This window comes from Misgurnus anguillicaudatus, chromosome 18, assembly GCF_027580225.2.
Source record: "Misgurnus anguillicaudatus chromosome 18, ASM2758022v2, whole genome shotgun sequence".
Lineage (NCBI taxonomy): Eukaryota > Metazoa > Chordata > Actinopteri > Cypriniformes > Cobitidae > Misgurnus > Misgurnus anguillicaudatus.
The window spans coordinates 32,135,627-32,155,307 of record NC_073354.2 but is presented as its reverse complement, the minus strand read 5'-3'; the positions used below and the strand labels follow the sequence as shown (position 1 = coordinate 32,155,307).

Genomic DNA, 19,681 nt, shown 5'->3' with positions numbered 1-19,681 from the left:
TCCCGCCTTCTAGTTAAAAGAACCAATCATCAGTCAATAAAGACTGATGATTCTCATCGGGGGTATCTGTGCTGAGGCTTGTGAGGCGCATTACCGTATGTTCACACCAGCCACGTTTGAGGCGTCAAAATCGCGTTTACCGCGCCTAGTTTGCCGCTTGAACTGTTGAATTTACTCGCTTCATTCACGTGTGAAATTCTAGTCATCGAGACATTCACACGGAAATTTGCGTCATGGCTTCTCCGCTCGCTTTCTGTAAATTACATCACTACTAGAGCAAGCTCCTGATTGGTTAACGCGGCATATTTTTCCGCCAAAGTTCAAAGTTTTCAACTCGCGGGTCTGACACGGCAATGCTCAATTCGCGACATTGGCGCGAACTAGACGCGTGAATGAGGCGGACTCGCATCTACCGTGCCGCGCTACACGCCTCATTCGCGCGGCGAGACCTCCACACGCGCGTCAATGCGTCTTCACATTGACTTAACATTGAAATTACTTGTGCTTGACGACCTCTACCGCGGCTGGTGTAAACGCAGCATTACAACCTGTGCGCAGTAGCTGAAACGAGCTCGAATAAAGTGTTTTTAGCGCAATTTGAGCTTAAGAAACAGAAAAAGTTTTGCTACAGTTGAGTTTAGGTTTAATTATTAGTTTAGTATTTAATTGTGATTTTAAAACATGATTTTAAATATCTGTTCTTTCCTGTTCAAGTAGAAGTAGGACTTCAATCTTGAATGACTGGAAATAACTGGCCAAAGGCGTTGCCTAGTGGTGCAACTTCTTTAAAGGGACTATGATATTACACATGATGTTTCATGGTTTAATCAGTAGGTGTGAGGTTTACAATTCTTGAACACCAAAATTTGACTAAAAGTATAAGTTAAAAAAACATTATTACATAAAACATTTTATAAATGAATACTACAGATCAAAAATGCTTATAAACTGTTACAATTATTTAATAAATTAAAAACCTACTAATGTTTGATACGGTTGATAAGCTGGTGGGATACTGGTACCGATCAAAAGTGAAGTACAGTAAAGCATACAGTATATGAGTTTAATCTCAATATTGTTTGAATTTTTTTTTACTCTTTTACCTCTATAATGAAAGAAAGCACTGTATACAGGTAGGAGCTACCAAATTCATTTAAACTTCTGGGCTGGTAATGCCTTGTGGGGCAATGCTACGTAGACCAAAAAGAGAAAAAAATCTTTCTACATATTTCATCTTAAATACAATTGCCCTAGAGGAAAGCAAATTGGTTTCTATCTAAATGCAAATTTTTACCTCTGTGGTGCTGTTGTGGAAAGTGAGCTCACGCGTTTGCGTTTCGCACCTTTCAGAGTCACATGAAAGCCCTCCATCGTGTATGACATTTTCAATATTTTTTAATCTACAGTGAGTGACGGGTTTATCCTTAAAAAGTTTGACAGTGCCGATGCTGAAGCGGTAATAAATCATTTATACTGTAATATTTGCCGCATACAAAGTATTACGGTTCTTTTGTTTAAACATGAATTGTTTCAAGTAATTTAAAAATGATTTAAAATTGTAGCTTATAAATACAACTATGATTTTAGCACAATATAACAAAACATCTTAAACCGTGTTACAATAATCTTTGGTGTCTTCTACATGTTAAAGCTTTAAAGGAAAACACCACAGTTTTTCAATATTTTACTATGTTCTTATCTCTACTTAGACAAATGAATAAATACCTATCTTTTTTCAATGAGTGCACTTCATCTTTGTACAGCGCTTCATGAATGTGTTAGCATTTAGCCCCATTCATTCCTTAGGATCCAAACAGGGATGAATTTAGAAGCCACCGAACACTTCCATGTTTCCCTATTTAAAGACTGTTACATGAGTAGTTACACGAGTAATTATGGTGGCACAAAATAAAACGTGGCGATTTTTTAAGCGGATAAAAAATGAGAACTTTATTGTTTGGGCATTTAGTTTGCAACACTTCGACCTCGGGCGCAGTAATATTTACGGAAGATTGAGCGAGAGAGGGAGTAGTCAGGAGTGATGATGTTACTGCGCGCTGAGGCCAAACTGCTGCAAACTAAGTGCTCTTCCGCCATACAATATAGTTCTCATTTTTTATCCGCTTAAAAAAATTGCCACGTTTTGTTTTGTGCCACCGTGATTGCTCGTGTAACTGCTAGGGTTGTAGCGGTATACCGGTATGGCGGTATACCTTGATATTAACTTTCACGATTATCATACCGTAAACATTTGCTTTTAAACGGTTTTGGGAAAAAATAAAGCGGATCTGACCTGCGCTACTACGCACATGCAACTTCATTCGGCGTGACTGCTAGACTCCACTCGTTTATGTACAGCAGAGAATATGTCAGAGCCAGAGACTACAAATTTTAACCTCTATCCCCCACCAGAAAAAAAAGTTAAAGTCTACAGTATGGGAATACTTTGGGTATACAGAAAACGAATGCGGGGTTGTCCTTTAAGATGGATATCCAGTTTGCTAGAAATGTGGACGAAGAGTGGCTACAAAGAGGCACTAAAGCCCATTTAAGTAGTTTATATTACAGAGCAATTTAAGTTGATTATACTTAGGCCATATAATAAAAACTATACATTTCACTCACTATATGGCAATGTGAACAAATGAATATATCCAGAGCAGCTCTGAGAGAATTTGTGTGGGTATTATATCATATTATTTAAAAGAATAAAATTAAAATTAGTAAAGAATCAAAGTTTATTTATTTCAAAAGTTTGATATAATAAACCATATTTTCAACCCAAAACCCCTATCTGTTTTTTATTAATTTAAGGGGCTTTGTAGCTAATAATAATAATAAATATAATAATAATAATAATAATAATAAGTGTTTAATACCGGCAAACCGTGAAACCGTGATCTCACACCGTTACAACCCTAGTAACTACTCATGTAACATGTCTTTAAATAGGGTCTTTAAAGTGTTTGGTGGCTTCTAAATTAATCCCTGTTTGGATCCTAAGGAATGAATGGGGCTAGGCTAAATGCTAATACATTCATGACGCGCTGTACAAAGATTAAGTGCACGCATTGAAAAAAGATATGTATGTATTAATTCATCTAAGTGGAGGTAAGAACATAATAAAATATTAAAAACCGGTGGTGTTTTCCTTTAACCTGCGGACTTTGATATCTTAGCAAAGCCTTGGGGGAAGAGATGCGAGATGTAGGATATTTGCTTCATCAGTTTTATTGTGTTATTGTGAAACTGACCATTGAGCAAATGCGGTGAGAGGAACTTATCGAACATTTATTGATACATGAGCATTGTGTGAATGACATCACAATGGTCTGTTATCCCTATTCTTTGAAAGACATCCCTATAACATCTTCAACATGACCTTTCATTTAATAGGTAATGCATTATGTCAAAGATTTGTCACAAACATTTTTGTACTGACACTTTCTGGCAATGTCTTAGTAACATTAATTTAATTATTCCTGTGGTTATGCATTAAGTGGGTGTTTCTAAAATATGCACAAACACATTAAGTTCAATATTTCCTCTCATGCCGCTATTTTCCCACCCGTTTTCTTTCTGTACAATACAGTGTGTGTGTTCAGATAATGCGGGGCGACTCTTTCATCTTTTCGTTTGTTCTCTGTGAAACTAACCTGAGTGTTTGCTCTGTTGTTGCCCATGTGGGTGTACGTGGTGGGTTATTTGGTATGCGCTGTGCTCACCGAGGATGCGGATGGAGTTTTTGAAGAAAGAGTAGATCTCCTGTTTTAAGCCCAGTTGATTGACAGTTCATTCCCTCACCCGGTTCCACACGCCTGCGTTTCCCACATTCACTTCAGCGCTTTTATCATGCCAATTGGACTGTCACACATTCAATCATACACGCATACCAGTAATTAAACATTACTTGTTATACCCACAGACGTGTGGCAGACCCGGTCCTTTTGTTACCCACCACTTGTACCTAACCTGCTAAAACTAACCTTCACCAGAATACTAAAAATGACTTTATTTATAATACTTAGTTTGACCTTCTGAGGTTTCTGTCACGTATCACATCTTGTTCTTTATCTTTGGTGTCTTGTGTATTACATGATTAAAAACTGTGGTAAATTCTGTTATGGTGAAAGTGACATTGGTGCACAATGATCAGATTACGGCTTGTCTTTGGGTTTTATGACGTGATATTGACCCCAAGTCTGGTTCATTCAGCAGGGAGCTCATACTTACCCTGGCACTGGGTCAAGTCCTGTCACTGCTCATCTGTGGGATCGGTTTGACCAGCAAATACCTGGCGGATGATTATCACGCCAACACCCCTGTGTTTCAGAGCTTTCTCAACTACATCCTTCTGTTCCTGGTCTACACCACCACGCTTGCGGTCAGGCAAGGAGAGCTGTCCTTGCCGCTTTCTATAGTTAAAAAAAACTGTGTTGAATGAAAAGAGAACGCAAGGTTATGTTTGTAAAAAGGCAATTTTAAAAGCTTACACACATACATTGTCTATAAGAGACTCTTAGAAAAATGAAAAGAGGACTCTCTTTGTCCTCATTTTGCAATTTCAAAAACAAGCTACATTATTTTTTTTTTTTTATAAAGGCAAATGTATACCTGTTCCTGCATAAGAGTTCAGTTTTTACATTTCTGGCAGATGCTTTTTAATTTATTATCCTTTAAAATGAAGAAAAGGTCATGTTTATTTATGAAAGGTTACATTTAGATGATTAAAAGTCAAACATTCTGGCTTGTGTTCTCCTTAAAATGTTTATGTGGTTCTTAATGAAACATGTAGGGGTGGATAATAAGCCATGTCTTAATTCGGATGTACTAATTATTTGTTTTGTGTTTCTAAACATTTTAATTTCACGATTGGATGGTGACTTTGTAAAAGATGTTAAGCTTGGTACCCATGATGCGTTTTCTTCTTAATTGAATATGCATTGACATTGTGTTAAAGAAAAAGTCACCCAAAAATTACATTTTGGTTGTGTTTGATCATGTCACATTTGCAACTTTTTATTCCATGAACCACAAAAGAGTTTAGATGCAAAACCCACTAAGTGTTTCTGACCTGTTTTCTTGTAAACAAGCATTTTTTTTCTTTAACTCTTTTCCCACCAGCGTTATTTTAAGTTGTCAGTTAGCACCAGCATTTTTCATGATTTCCACAAAAGTTGAATGCCTTCCAGAAAATGTTCTTCTTAAAATATAAAAACATACAATATATGAAATGAAAAAACAGACCCGTCTGCTTTCCACATTTCATCCTATCTTCTTTTTTCTCTTTTTATCATCTCTCAAATATGGGTACTAGGTGTCTTCAAATATAATACATTTTGAACAAAAAGCTGAGATAATTGCCTTTTTGTAAAGGACTTTTGTTAGAGATCATCAGGAAGTGTATTACAGAAACTTTGGTAGCACTTTATTTTACAGTACGTGTACTTACCTTGTACATATATGGTAAATATGTTGTACTTACAGACAAATGTGTGGTACTTACTTTTAAGTATCTACATGGTATGGTTTCATTACTGTACTTACCAGTGGTACATACTTGGTAGTTATTATGTAACTCTAGGTAAGTACTGGGTAATACCAGATACATACTTATAGTGTAGGTATACTGTAACTAACAAGAAACAGATATTATTGTTTTAGCATCAATGCAAACGATCATCTGTTTTACTGTTTTTGGATCAGTGGATGCTTCAGTGTTTTAAAAGTTGGTTAAGCCACCTATTGGATGATAACAGATATATGGATTGCCATAAAAACTCGTTATTGGCAGAAAAAGCGTTTTTTCTTAATTGACGAGATAACTTATAAATGGCAGGGAAAGAGTTAATGGCAATGAAAAGGTTATTAGTAGGTAAGTAACTTAAGTAATTTCATTGCTATTTAACAAATTTGACTCTCTTTTGCTGCAAAAAAAGAAATGTTACACCTAGGGCTGGACGATTTAACCTAAAATCAAAACCTCGATTTGACATCGATTACGATTAATGAACGATTATTATTATAAACACGCACGAGTACTTCGTTTTTCTTGGGCACTAGATGATACTGCTGCTCAGTTAACACAGTGTTTGAGTTTTCTCTTTGCTACTGAATGGACAGGGCAGAGCCTCATAACCTTACACGTGGTAGTATGTTTTAAAGGGAAAGTATTAAAAGGATTAAAAACCGAAATAACCAACATGATAAAATAGGGCCGGTTAAAGTTTCTGAATTTTGTTTTTCGATTACTTTTCAATTAAAGGCGCAAAAGAGGATATTTTTGCTGACTGAGAATCCAAAGACCATTTACTGAATTTTTGAAATGAGTGCTTGCGTAAGAACAGCCCCCCTCCTTCAAAGTTCATTTCTAGGGAACGCCTTCCAAAACTCGTGTCGCGTCAGTGGATTCATTATGTGAAATTATATGATAATAAACAGATAAGACGTAACGTTAGATCAGTCAACGCTACTCCTATTTCAACTAGCATGTAGCAGACTGGTCACTGCCTTACAACTACAGTACAAGAACAACGTCGATATACCTGAATAACAGTACAACAATAATTATTCCACAAAGAAAGAATAATAATCACTGTTACCTGTCGAGAAGAATTTTTGCGAACTGCGCATCTGTCTTGACACCTCTCTGTTCCTTCATTGCAGCGTTGAAATGTTTCTCCAATAACGACTCTGGTTAGATTACGTTCTTCTGACAATTTTCTCCTCTTCTCAGCGACTTCAAAAAAAGTCTTTCTTTTGCCTCCTCCTTTGCGTTTCTTCTCTACCATGGTGCAAATTCGAGGAGGAAAGCAGGATCGACAATGAAAACAAACCGGAACTAAAGACAGAGTTTCATGCGCTGTGCGCATGCGTCTCCTGTGTAAAGTTACTGGAGCATGCACGTCTCTCACAAGGATCGTAATGGCAGTGATTGACAAGCCAGAGGGCCTATCGCTAATGCGATGACCGCATCAGCGATTGGCTGATGTTTTTAAGGCCCTACTTTGTGCACAGATGACGTATATTAATATTATTACTTTCAGTGCACCTAATAAATAGTCCTTTATCAGTTAGTAAAGACAGTTTCAAGTAATACTGCAAAAATAAAACAAAACATCCTCTTTTGTGCCTTTAATCCTGCAGCCCTAGTTACACCCCTCACCATTTTAGGAATATCAGGTCCCAAAGCACAACGTCTCCACGACATGGCCACAACGGCAAACGATACTACAGCGAGAATAAAAGTTAAGCCTTCTATCTTTGAGTATATATTTGGACGGTGTAATGCAAGTCTTCCCACACAGTGATATGTGGGGGCGTGTTTGAAAGAGGCGTTTTAGAAAGAAAGAAAATCTTTTTGAGTTTGAGACTTTAATCTTTGCAAATTTTTGGATCTTCTATATGCACAAACAGCTTTTAGCACTCCAAAGACAAAGACGCATCATATGACCCCTTTAAAAGTAGTCTCCAGTCACTCTTCAGTCTTTTCTGAATATGACAAAAAGTCAATATCCTAAAAAACCCATTTCCCATTCCTCCTTTGGTGTTCAGCAAGAGTTATAACGTTGTGAAGTGACATGAGTTAGAGGATGAAGACAGCATTATTTTTGGGTGAATTGTCCCTTTAATGTGTCCAAGCAGAAAGTTTCCACATGATGATTTCTGGCATACTTTCAACAAGCCAAGAATAGATATGGAAAAGAGTTCTGAGCTGAGAAATATGCCTACTCACAGTCTATTTATAAAAGACAAGTGTGAAATCATGTACACTCTTCTCTGTTCTGTTTAGAGATGCCATAGAAGAACCTATTTATCTTTTTTACCCTTTTTGTAGTTTTAAAGATTTTACATTTAGTACAACAGAGAGGTTTTGCGGATGTTAAAGGTTCTTAATGTAACCATACAGCCCTACAAAAACATTTTTGGAAACTTTTATTTTATGATTTTAAGTTTCTTTATTGATGCATTCTGTTCATTTCAATAAGCTCATTAGTATAAAATAATAATATATATAATTGTAGTTATATAGACCTTTTGCGAGTCGACGTCACAGTTACGTCACACGCGCAATGTGGTGGCAGAAAAACAGTGGAAATGAATGAGACACGAGTGAAACGAACAATATAACTCACTAGAAAATGTCTTGTTGTGCTGTTGAGTGTCAGAATAGGAATGCCAAAATAGATGACCTTCATTTTTATAGTATACCGTCATCGAAGACACCATTTGAAGATAAACGTAGGTATTTATGGTTGCAATAAGCCCTCAACCGGACAGACTGGAGGGATGAAATCATCTGAAAATCTTTTAATAATTAGAATAGAAAAATATAGCTGCAAGCAGCGATGGCGGGCCCTCGCACGTTTTTTTTACCGCTACACGGTGTCTCCGAGAAAACGATGCACCGTGGGCATGTGCATCAAGTGGGTTAATATCAGTGGACTATTTCATGTTGCTACTGACCCATTTAGGTACTGTAGGTAAAAGAAACCCCATATTTTAGACAAACGGGGGTGCTAGTCAGCCACTAAATAGACACGTCTTTATCTGACGTTTTTGTCAACACTTAACAGCCGAAAACTCTGATGTGTGTGCCAAATTTAAAGTTCAACTAAGCACGCTAAGAGCCTTAAACATGCCTGAAATTAAAGTAACGTTTGACGCGTTGCCATGGGAACAGCGTTCGAGATGTCAAAAATTCCTTCGCAATTTATCATCTACAATGTCTCGGCATCATGTTGACCACTTCTCGTGTCTATCGCATGAATCCCATACGAGGAGTATTTAAAGGTTCACAGCATGTAACAGTCAGCCTTAAATATGCTGGAAAGTGAAAGCAAAGTTTGACGCGTTGCCATGAGAACAGTTTATCTACAATGTCTCACCATTATGTTGACCACTTCTGGAGTCAATCACATTATTTCCTCAGGAGGAGTATTTAAAAGTTTTCCGCATGCAGATGTAAGGTTTAAATATGCCTTAAAAACGAAAGTTAAGTTTGACAGGTTGCCATGGGAACAGCGTTCTAGATTTCAAAAATCCCTTCGCAATTTATCATCTACAATGTCTCGGCATCATGTCGACCACTTCTCGTGTCAAACCCATGAAAATCCTAGGACGAGTATTTAAAAGTTAACTGCATGCAACTGAAAGGCTTAAACATGCCTGAAATTAAAGTAAAGTTTGATGCGTTGCCATGGGAACGGCGTTCGAGATGTCAAAAATTCCTTCGCAATTTATCATCTACAATGTCTCGGCATCATGTCGACCACTTCTCGTGTCAAACGCATGAAAATCCTAGGACGAGTATTTAAAAGTTAACTGCATGCAACTGAAAGGCTTAAACATGCCTGAAATTAAAGTAAAGTTTGATGCGTTGCCATGGGAACGGCGTTCGAGATGTCAAAAATTCCTTCACAATTTATCATCTACAATGTCACAGCATCATGTTGACCACTTCTGGTGTCAAATCGTATGAATCCCATACGAGGAGTATTTAAAGGTTCACAGCATGTAACTGTCAGCCTTAAATATTTGTAAAAATGAAAGTAAATTTTGATGCATTGCCATGGCAACAGGGTTCGAGATATCAAAAATCCCTTCCCAATTTATCATCTACAATGTCTCGGCATCATATTGACCACTTCTCGTGTCAATCGCATGAAAATCCTAGAAGGAGTATTTAAAAGTTAACTGTATGCAACTGAAAGGCTTAAATATGCCTTTAAAATGAAAGTAAAGTTTGACAGGTTGCCATGGGAACAGCGTTTGAGATATCAAAAATCCCTTCGCAATTTATCATCTACAATGTCTCGGCATCATGGTGACCACTTTTGGTGTCAATCGCATGAAAATCCTAGAAGGAGTATTTAAAAGAACATTGCATGGAACTTTAAAAAAAATCCAGCTTTGTGACTGACACACTTCCTGGCGCCTGCTGGTGGCGCTATACCCGGGAGTCACAATAGGCACATCGGTGCGATCGGAATCTTCAGACGAACAAACACCCCGCGTGTCATTACAATAAGACATTTTTTGCCTTAGATATTAGACACTTCCTGTTTCTCTGATTTCGCCATGACTTTGCCGCTTCGCCATTGCAACACCGTTCGAGATATCAAAAATCCCTTCGCAATTTAGCAAGTCCAATGTCTTGACATCATGGTCACCACGTTTGGTGTCATTTGCTTGAATCCCCTAGGAGGAGTATTCAAAAGTTCACCGCATGCATTATTTAAACAATCCAAAATGGCGGACTTCCTGTTGGGCGGAGCTAAAATGTTAGAGGGCGAAAGTTGTTCGGGTCGATGAGATCTATATGTGTACCAACTTTCGTAAATGTGCGTACATGTTTGCCCGATCTGCGCACTACTGTTTGTTTTTGCATTACAGGGGGCGCTACAGAGCCCCCGTGCCACGCCCGTGTTCCAGCCTTTGTCTGTTCGCAATGACGGACGACTCTAACGTCTGTGCCAAATTTCAAGAGTTTTCGAGTATGTTAAGGCACCCAAAATGCCCAAAAGTGTTAAAAAAAATAAAAAAAATAAAAAAAAAAAAAATTAAAAAAAAAAATAATAAATTCGAGCAAAAACAATAGGGCTTCGCACCTTTCGGTGCAGGCCATTCTGGCCTGCTCCTCGGTGCTCGGGCCCTAATAATTAGAGAAGATATCCGGAGTTCTGTCGAAGTCTGATCCCTCTATGTGTCTCTTATAGCGTTTTTATCACGTTACGTTTATAACTTATTTAGAAAGATTAAAGATTTGAATGAGTTCATAATATCAATAATATTAACATTTATTAAAGTTTTCATATTTTTTACCTTATATCTTAGCTTATGTCTTCTTCCTGTTTGTTCTAAATTATGATGTTTACTAAAAAAAAATATAAACACAGCACACACACACATGATGTAAAGTGTTAATAATATATAAACAGGCCTATACAAATTAATTTGTATGTAAACATAATAGTTTTAGAACAAACACGGCTATAAATATAAGGGGGAAATTGAAAACAGGAAAATTATGAAATATTTAATAAATTTTATTATACAGAATACATGATAGTATTGCTCTTATAAGTACTTCAGCGATTCATACTGTAAAAATAATTGATTTACCGATAAAGAACAATACACATACATTACATACATGCACACATATCAGTAGCCAAGCCATTTAAACTTTTAATTTATTTAAAAATTAAATGTAACTTGGTGAAAACGTTATAAGAAACATTACACTTAAGAGAAATATAGGGGAAACAGACTTCTACAGAACACCGGATCCATAAAAATCACAGTTTAACGCTAAAACACTTTACACAGCTATTGCAGAGCTGTCACTTTCTGCCACCAGTTGGGCTCCGCCCACAAAAAACGTCATCTCTGTTTGCAAACATGCAAAAGGTCTACATGTAAGTATAGTATAACTATAATTAATAGATGGCTTGTAAAGAAAGCTGCTAGAAAAAATATCAAAATATGTACCGCAGCTCTTTACAAACGTCCTAAAAGACCATTTGCAAACAGAGATGACGTTTTTTTGTTGGTGGAGCCCAACTGGTGGTAGAAAGTGGCATATAATCATATAGGTCAGTTGTGGTCATCTGCATCCAAATATTTTTGTATAATGCCTGCTGAACTGTATAAATGATCATTGTGCTGTATTGAAGCATGTGCACTTTGGATGCGTGACACGTGTTATTTCAAGATGCCCTGCGTGAGGCACAGGATAGACACATCCAGACAGCTCCTTGCCAAATTGTCTCACTCCGATTGTTCCAGACCACTGACCAAGTAGTTGTGTTTTAAGCCTTTGAGTCTCGGTAAACACAGCCACATGCTACAGAAAGTGGGCAGGCTACAGGATAACCAGAGAGTAGCATGATCGCTGTCAGTCGGCCTGTGTCTACAAGCCAAGCAATGATTCTTATCTTCTCCTGCAGTCAGACAGCGTAGTAGCTGTCATCTTACAATAGCCCTGGTAAAGGGAAACTTCCTTTTCTCATTACATTTCTTCCTCTATTCACTTTCACCTCTTCTGTGTGTCTTGTAGCAATCATGACCCCGACGCTCTCTCAAAATTGGATTTAAACTGCTGAGATGTAGAATGGGAGACGACCTATAGGGCACTGTCTATGAATACCATATACTTTGGTGACTTTTTAAAAAAGGCTTTGAAGTAGGACTGTATGATATCGAAAGGAAACGTAATAACTTGCATATATATATTGCGTTTTGGAACCAAACTGTTCATATATATATCCATGCCATGTTTTTTTAATGCTATAAATCTATTAAATCAATATATAAATAAACATTAATGGCATTAATCAAAACTCTTACTTTGTCATATTAAAAACACTGCAATTGCTGCCGTCATCCTTGGGACGTCGTCGCTGAACGTTTTTGACAGCGATCAGCTGTAAAATGTTTTGGTCCTTCTCGATTTTCATTGGCTTCGAGTAAAATAATGTAAAGTTTTTCATAAGATCCCTGGGGTCAATGTGTTAACATGACAGAAGCTTGATGCTGTCGTATGAGAACAAGCAACAGCCGGCATTTTTCCGTCTCCCGAGTGCCTCTCACGTAAATTATTCGATTTTGATGGTTTACGTTTCTTCACTGCCACAGAAAACCACCACAGGTTTGTCAATGCCATCAAAGTTTTATTTAGTTTTTAGTTTTTTGTTGATCACGAAGTACAAAGTAGATGAGAAAAAGTAGAATTCTGTGTGTATTCAACGCGCCGCCATTGTTGTTTACAATGCTTTGAATGCTGCGCTGTGATTTGTTGAGCAAGTTTATTGCAAGGAGGAGTGGCGTTTATCGCGTTTTGGGAGAAAGGGAGAAGATGACAGAATAACATGGCGGATATTGGATTTTGCGTAAAAGTAAGAATCTGCTTTTTAATACTGACCTGATACAATACTGATTTTGGCGTTAAAAAAAAAAAGAGGTTTATCGTGTTTTCGAATGAAACTCTTCATACTCTTCACCCTGGGGACGGACGACGGTGACGGCACTTGGAGGAGGATCCAGGGTGGAGTCGAGGAACCGTACGGGCGGGGCAGAGCTGGTGAGTCTCCCGACCGAGATGTAGGAGGTGATCCGAAGCCACGAGGCGGAGCCAGAGCGGAGGAACCCCAAGGCGAACGCCGTAGGAGTGTGGAGCCCAACGAGTCAGAAGGGTGGAGTGAGAGAGACTTGGGGAGCAAGGAAAACCCGGAGGCGAGGACGGGATGACAAACGACCAAGGCGGAGCCGGAGTGGTGACGATGCCTGGTGACGTCGCTGTAGAGACGGGAGCCGACGAAGGGGATGGAGGTGAGACCTGAAGCGAGGCCACTGGTCCGATGGGCCAAGGTGACCTCTTGGTCTCAGGGAGCAGAGGCGGAGAACTGGAGATCTCCCCGAAAGCAGCTGGCAGAGAGGCACGCCACGGCTCAATCGAACCATTGAGCATTGACCCGCAGAGGATGAGCAGGGGCGTGTCGCTGTGATGGCTGCTGTAGCTTCAGACTGGCTGAGGTAGGCAGAGGAGGCGGGAGTGGGAGGTTGGGTGGGTCCAAATGTGATGAAGAGGAGGAGCTGGACGGAACCAGCGGAGCCGACAAAGGAAGGGAAATGCCCACAGAACAGTCCGAAAAAATTTCCCCAAGAGACGTAATGTGCTCACCCTCAGCGGCGTGGAGGTGGATGTCTTCCTTGATTTCGGCGACGCTGGGCTCAGGGGTTCGCTCTGGCTCACTGGTCGTGCTGCCGGGTTCTCCGCCCGCGGTGGGCTCGATGTCCGTGGAGGGTGTAGGCGTGTAAGTCTCTGGGGGTGAAGTGGGGCCGGTGGCAAATTCCCCATCGGCGGGGCCGACGGTGAATGGGGAGTTGTTGTGGAGCAGCACCCACTCCACATATGCGGCTTATGTAATATTAGATTTGACCTCATGATGTTGCTAGCCTTTTTTCTAAAGATAAATGAGACTTTAAGGATAAAAGTTTCATATTCGATATTTTAATTTTGTAATGTACTAATGGGAAATGCCATGGAAGGAAAACTCTCTCTCTCTGAAGTGTATTGCTTTTTACTGTGGAGACAAACGTGATTCTTGTATTAATGTGGCTATAGGCAGATATTAATTGTGAAAGGCTAATGCTGATGCCTGACGGGAACGTTTCAAGCGACAGCGTTTTGCTCCCCCATGCGTTATAAAGCCTGAATCATATTATGGCAATTTCAGAACACTGCGCTTCACTGATCAGAGGAAATATTAAATACACATTGTCTACCTTTCAAACATTGAAGTAGAGCTGGCAAATGACCAAGACTAGCATTTTTAATCACGATGAATGTGCCTCTTCTATATGACAAAACTTCTGTTGCATCTATTATGGGTAGCTATCTTCTTCCTCAACTTCCTAATATTTGAGTCAACTTCCCAATATTAGTACAAAGTATATTGTTTATGAATGCAAAATAGTATGTTTCAAAGCTCTGTGTGAGGACACACACAGAATTCCAACAGGACAGTGTCTGCCCGACATATGGCTCTCCATCTCCCTTTGTTTCAGGAATAGAAAACAAATGGAATTGTATGCCAGAATTCCTCTAACCAATCTGTCAGTGTTGAGGCACGGCTGCCAACTGGACACTGGCAAAGGAAAACGAAAACCTGGCATTAATGATTAGAAAAAAACGTTAAACTTTGCTGTGAGGAAAAGCCGTTAAGACATAGAGGACTCATTTTTCATAAGGAGGTTTTTACCAATATGACCTTAAAATTTTGTTAACTCTTTCCCCGCCAGCATTTAAAAAAAGTTGCTAGCCAGCGCCAGCATTTTTCATGATTTTTACAAAAGTTGAATGCCTTCCAGAAAATGTTCTTCTTCATATATATAAACATACAATATATCAAATGAAAGAACAGACCCTATGCTTTCAAACAAAAAAGTTTCATCCTACCTTCATTTTAGCACCTCTCAAATATGGGTAGGTTTCTTCAAAAAAAAAAAAAATTTGAGCAAAAAGCTGAGATAATAAAATTTTTGCAAAGGGCTTTTGATAGAGATAGTGAGGCGTTACTTCTGGGTTGTAAAAGTTGCGGTATTGCGAAAAGCCGGAAATTCTCATCAGTGGCAGGGAAGTGTTTTCTCTTAATAGACGAGATAACTCGTCAATGGCGGGGAAATAGTTAATAATATAATTTAGTTAATTTATAATTTATTTATATAGTTTTCATTCTTTTATCTGATTAAAATTGCACACAGTTTTAGTCTGCACAGAATAATGTTTAATATGATTTGTAAAATTGCTAAAAGGTGTTTCAAGTTTTGTCAACCAAATGCTCAATGTCACAAGGCTGTAAGTATGAATCAAGTGTGTCATGCCAAAATGACACAAGCAGGTATTTAGCTTTTACTAAATGTAGAAATACTTTGGAAAAAACATAAAAAATTAATTTGAACACATTTCAAAGATCTACAAGGCTGCAAAGGTTGCAAGGCTGCAAGTATGCATTAAGTTTGTCATTCAGGGCGGAGCCTGCTGGAAGTTTAATTTACTTAATGACACCTTTCTGGTCCGAAACCGCCTACTTTCATACTATATAGTAGGCAAAAAGCAGTAGGCGAGGCGAGTAGTATGTCTGAATTAATAGTATTTGAAAAACATTAGGCGAAAAGTACCTGGATGGCCTACTACTTCCGGCAAGATCCTAAAGTGTTTATTTGACGGACACTTTACTAACTTTAGTTTATGCTTGAGCCCCCAGGAGAGGAGTTATCCAAGGAGTGGCGTTGTTTTATCCAAATTTTTTCCAAAGTGGTAACACGGTTGTATTCAAATGCAAATATTGTATTAACAGCTGTCCCTTAAACTTATAAGAAAATAATGCAATGAACGGCGGAGCGCCGTTACACCGCGGGTGTGCATTTTTAAAAAATAATTAAAAGGACCGGAGTCAATTATTTCTCTTATACCACGGATACCAAAAACATTGCTCTGGTGCCTATTTTTAAGACATTTGACAAGTTAGGTGTCAGTTATCAGAAATTAATGCATACCCATGGAATATTTCTCAGCCAATCAGAATACAGCATTCAACAGACCAATGGTATAACATCAGTTAATGAATAACTTGTTATCACGACATGTGACATACATATCACGTGACATATGGCAGATGTTGTACTTCTAAATTCATTCACACTATCCATATTTGCACTATATAGTACCTACTGTATATCTAAGTATCCAGTTCAGTACCTACTGTCACAGTATGTGATTTCAGACTTAGGGATGGCCTTGAGCTGTGGGGGTGTGGCAATAAAGGGTCAAGCCACATTATAACATTCATCACTGTCATAATCTGACAGCAGAGAATGCTTGTACAGTTTGTACAACAATTTTTAGTCTCTTCTTCTAAAGAGCTACATTCAATAATCTTATAAATCATTTAAAGGTGCAGTGTGTACATTTTTGCGACATCTAGTGGTGAGGTTGCACATTACAATTAACGACTCAGTCCACTGCTCACCCCTCGCTTTTGAAAGGCATAGAGAAGCTACGTTAGCTGCCTCCGGACAAACATGTCATCGTCGGAGACAACTTAGAAAAAAGGTTTGTCCGTTAAGGGCTTCTGTAGAAACATGGCGGCACAAAATGCCGACTTCCATGTAAGGGGACCCTCTGTGTATGTAAATAAAAACATCTCATTTTAAGGTAATAAAAACATAGCCGTTTGTTATGAAAGGTCTTTTCAACAACCCTGATCATATAGTGTTGTATAATATTTTGCATTTATGTCAAGAGATCCTTCTAAAAATTACACACTGCACCTTTAATGTGATTTATGAGATTTATGTTTTCTGATGACACACGCTCTACACACGCACCTAAAGCAGCAACGGAAACTTTCAGAAAAGCTTATATTGGGGCTTATTGCATTTGAAATGTTTTAGGGCTTGATTTCCTGGTGGATTGCTTCAACAAAACAACTCCATATTGCCTATCTTTTCGCAGCTACTCGCAGAGAAATGTACTAAAAATTGTTTTGGGATCAGCGTCGGTAAAGGGTTTTGCGTCGCAGAATGAATCACCTTCTGGGTGCTGGATGGTAAAGAATGCTAATGGTTTTGTTGCTGTGAGTTCACATAAATTTAAAGTAACTCCTCTTCTGTAATGTTTGACTTCCTTTGATAACACATTTGTTAAAACATGCCATTTATTATTAGATGTGTTCTTTTTAGGGCTTTCAAACGATTAATCAGATTTTTTTGGTTTCTTATGTTGGCTGACATGATGTTCTGATCATTTTTACCAATGTATGGAGCTTGTGTAATCTTTAATGTCATAATGCAAGTCAATTGTGTTGTATTTTATCTAAAGCAACTTGAATTCAAGGTATATATTTTTATCATATGTGTGTTCTCTAAAAAAATCAAACCCAGGATATTTGCACTGCAATGCAATGCTTTACAATTTGAGGAATATCTTGTATGTGTGTGTCACATTACGGAGAGTTGAGCTTCACTTTGTGTGGTTAGAGTCTGGCAGATTCATCCGAAGCCGATTCATTATCTCATGAGGAATCTGGTGCTAAGACTGCTGGGTAATGTGTGAGGTCACTGGACACATTACTCCTGAAAGCCCCTTTATTGGGTTTTTAGAGGCCAGCTATGCACTCCTCCTTACTAACACAGATTAGAAGTGTTCAGATGGCAGGAGTGAAAAAAGAGATAAATTGTTTGGATTGCTACAATGCTAGACTCGATCCTGATCCTCTTCTGTACAGATAATCAATAAACTGTGTTCACACAATGACGCTTGTGGGGAATAAAAAGCCATATGGCCACCCCCCACAAACACAATCACCTTTTTCTGCAAATGTGAGCCGCAACTTTCATTCGCACATCTGTGAGGACATTCGGCCTTTGCTGCTGGTGTGAATAAGAGCAGCGTGAGTCGTCTGGTGAGAGATTCGTCTTTGGACACTCCAGTAACACTGTAGGTTTTGTCAGTGTCCTCTAGAGATGGGATTATTATATGGTCTCTCAGAATGACCTGTCTTTAAGAGTAATTTTCTCTTCCTTGTTCGACCAGCATGCTGTCCGCAGTCAGACTCCGTAACAAGCTCTCCGATAATATCTCTGTCACAGCTGCTGTCCGCGGTCATCGGGTGAGAGTCGATGTAATGGCACACACCATTAACATTCTCACAAAGTGGAAGTGGGAACAGATCAGGGAAAATTATATATGTGACACACAGGATGGTGGATTTTCAGTGTGACGTAGTTAATAGTGACAGGTTTCTTTACAAATTCTGCCTATTCTTATTATTACTGTATAATGGTTGTTACTGATTGCTTATAAACACACCTGGGGTTTTAGCTGAACATGGTACACACATACTGATAAAAACATATAGACTAAATGCAGATTAAAGATTGGATCAACACATTTGCCAAATGCATATATGTAAAATGTAAGAAATGTAAGGTTTTTACTTTGTATAGGCCAAACTATGTATTGCTGAGATGGTGTGCAATAACAGTTTGATGTAAATATGATGTTACTTACTATGGCTCAATTGGTAGACCATGGGTCATGGGTTCGGTCCCAAGGATCCCCTAATCCTTTCAGAAAACGTACCTTATTTTGATAATAAGAAACAAACACTTACTCTAGACTATTTTTATAGCTTTTTACAAATGAGAATGTCCCCAAAGGGAGGTTTTGCTCAGTTTTGGGTACAAATTTGTTCCCAAGATAAGGCTGGGCAAACGATTAATCGCGATTAATCGCATACAAAATAAAAGTTTGTGTTTGCATAATATATATGTGCATGTGTAATTTATGTATTTTAAAATAAGCACACATACATGTATACATTTAAGAAAAAATATTTATGTATCCTTTTCTTTTAATTTATATATAAAATATATACTTCATATTATATATAAATTAAAAGAAATTGATATATTAAATATGCAATTTGTATTATCTGCGCCGCTAGATGACGCCAGATCAAATCAATAACAATGGCGTTGTTTAATGACGCTCTGAAGCAGCGTGGAATTATGGGATTTGTAGTCTTTAAAGGGGACAGAGAATGAAAAAACATTTTTTCCTTGTCTTTGTTGAATAATGGTAGTCTACCCACATTCACGAACATACAAAAAGTGCTAGACATGCTAAACATCTCAGTCTCACAGAAATTCCTCTTTTAGAAATGTCAGCCAGAAAACGGCCCAATCTAAAAAACTGATGCTTATGACATCACAGGCATCTAACTGCCCCTCCACTTTAAAATAATTGGCTACATTTTTTGAGTGGCAGCAAAGTCAGCCAATCAGTAATGAGATTGCAAGTTAAGCCAGTAGGGGGAGCCAAATAGGTGCAAAACCACTTGTTTAAAATCCCCCTCCCTAATAGAGCTATCTAAGAGAGGTTTTTAGGAACCTTCTAAGGCATTACAGACCCAAACAAAAAAATGTTTGTCTACATGTCACATCACAGAACAAGGATAAATACCTCGTTCAATCATTCTATGTCACCTTTAACTCAACCGCTGATGGCCATCAATCAGACGCGAACGAGAAATCACGTTGACGGATAAGGTAATCAAGTCTTATAAATGTTGCGTTTGATGACATCGTTTATTTCATTATGTAAGTTAATATG

At 38.3% G+C, this 19,681-nt stretch overlaps 1 protein-coding gene across 1 annotated transcript in view; it reads left to right on the top strand.

Moving 5' to 3' along the window:
• slc35f1 (solute carrier family 35 member F1) overlaps positions 1-19,681 on the top strand; it is a 106,788-nt gene that overhangs the window by 32,705 nt on the left and 54,402 nt on the right. Inside the window, exon 2 of the mRNA XM_073856320.1 lies at positions 4,219-4,399. Coding sequence (XP_073712421.1) covers positions 4,219-4,399 — 181 coding nt within the window. The remainder of the gene's footprint in view (positions 1-4,218; positions 4,400-19,681) is intronic.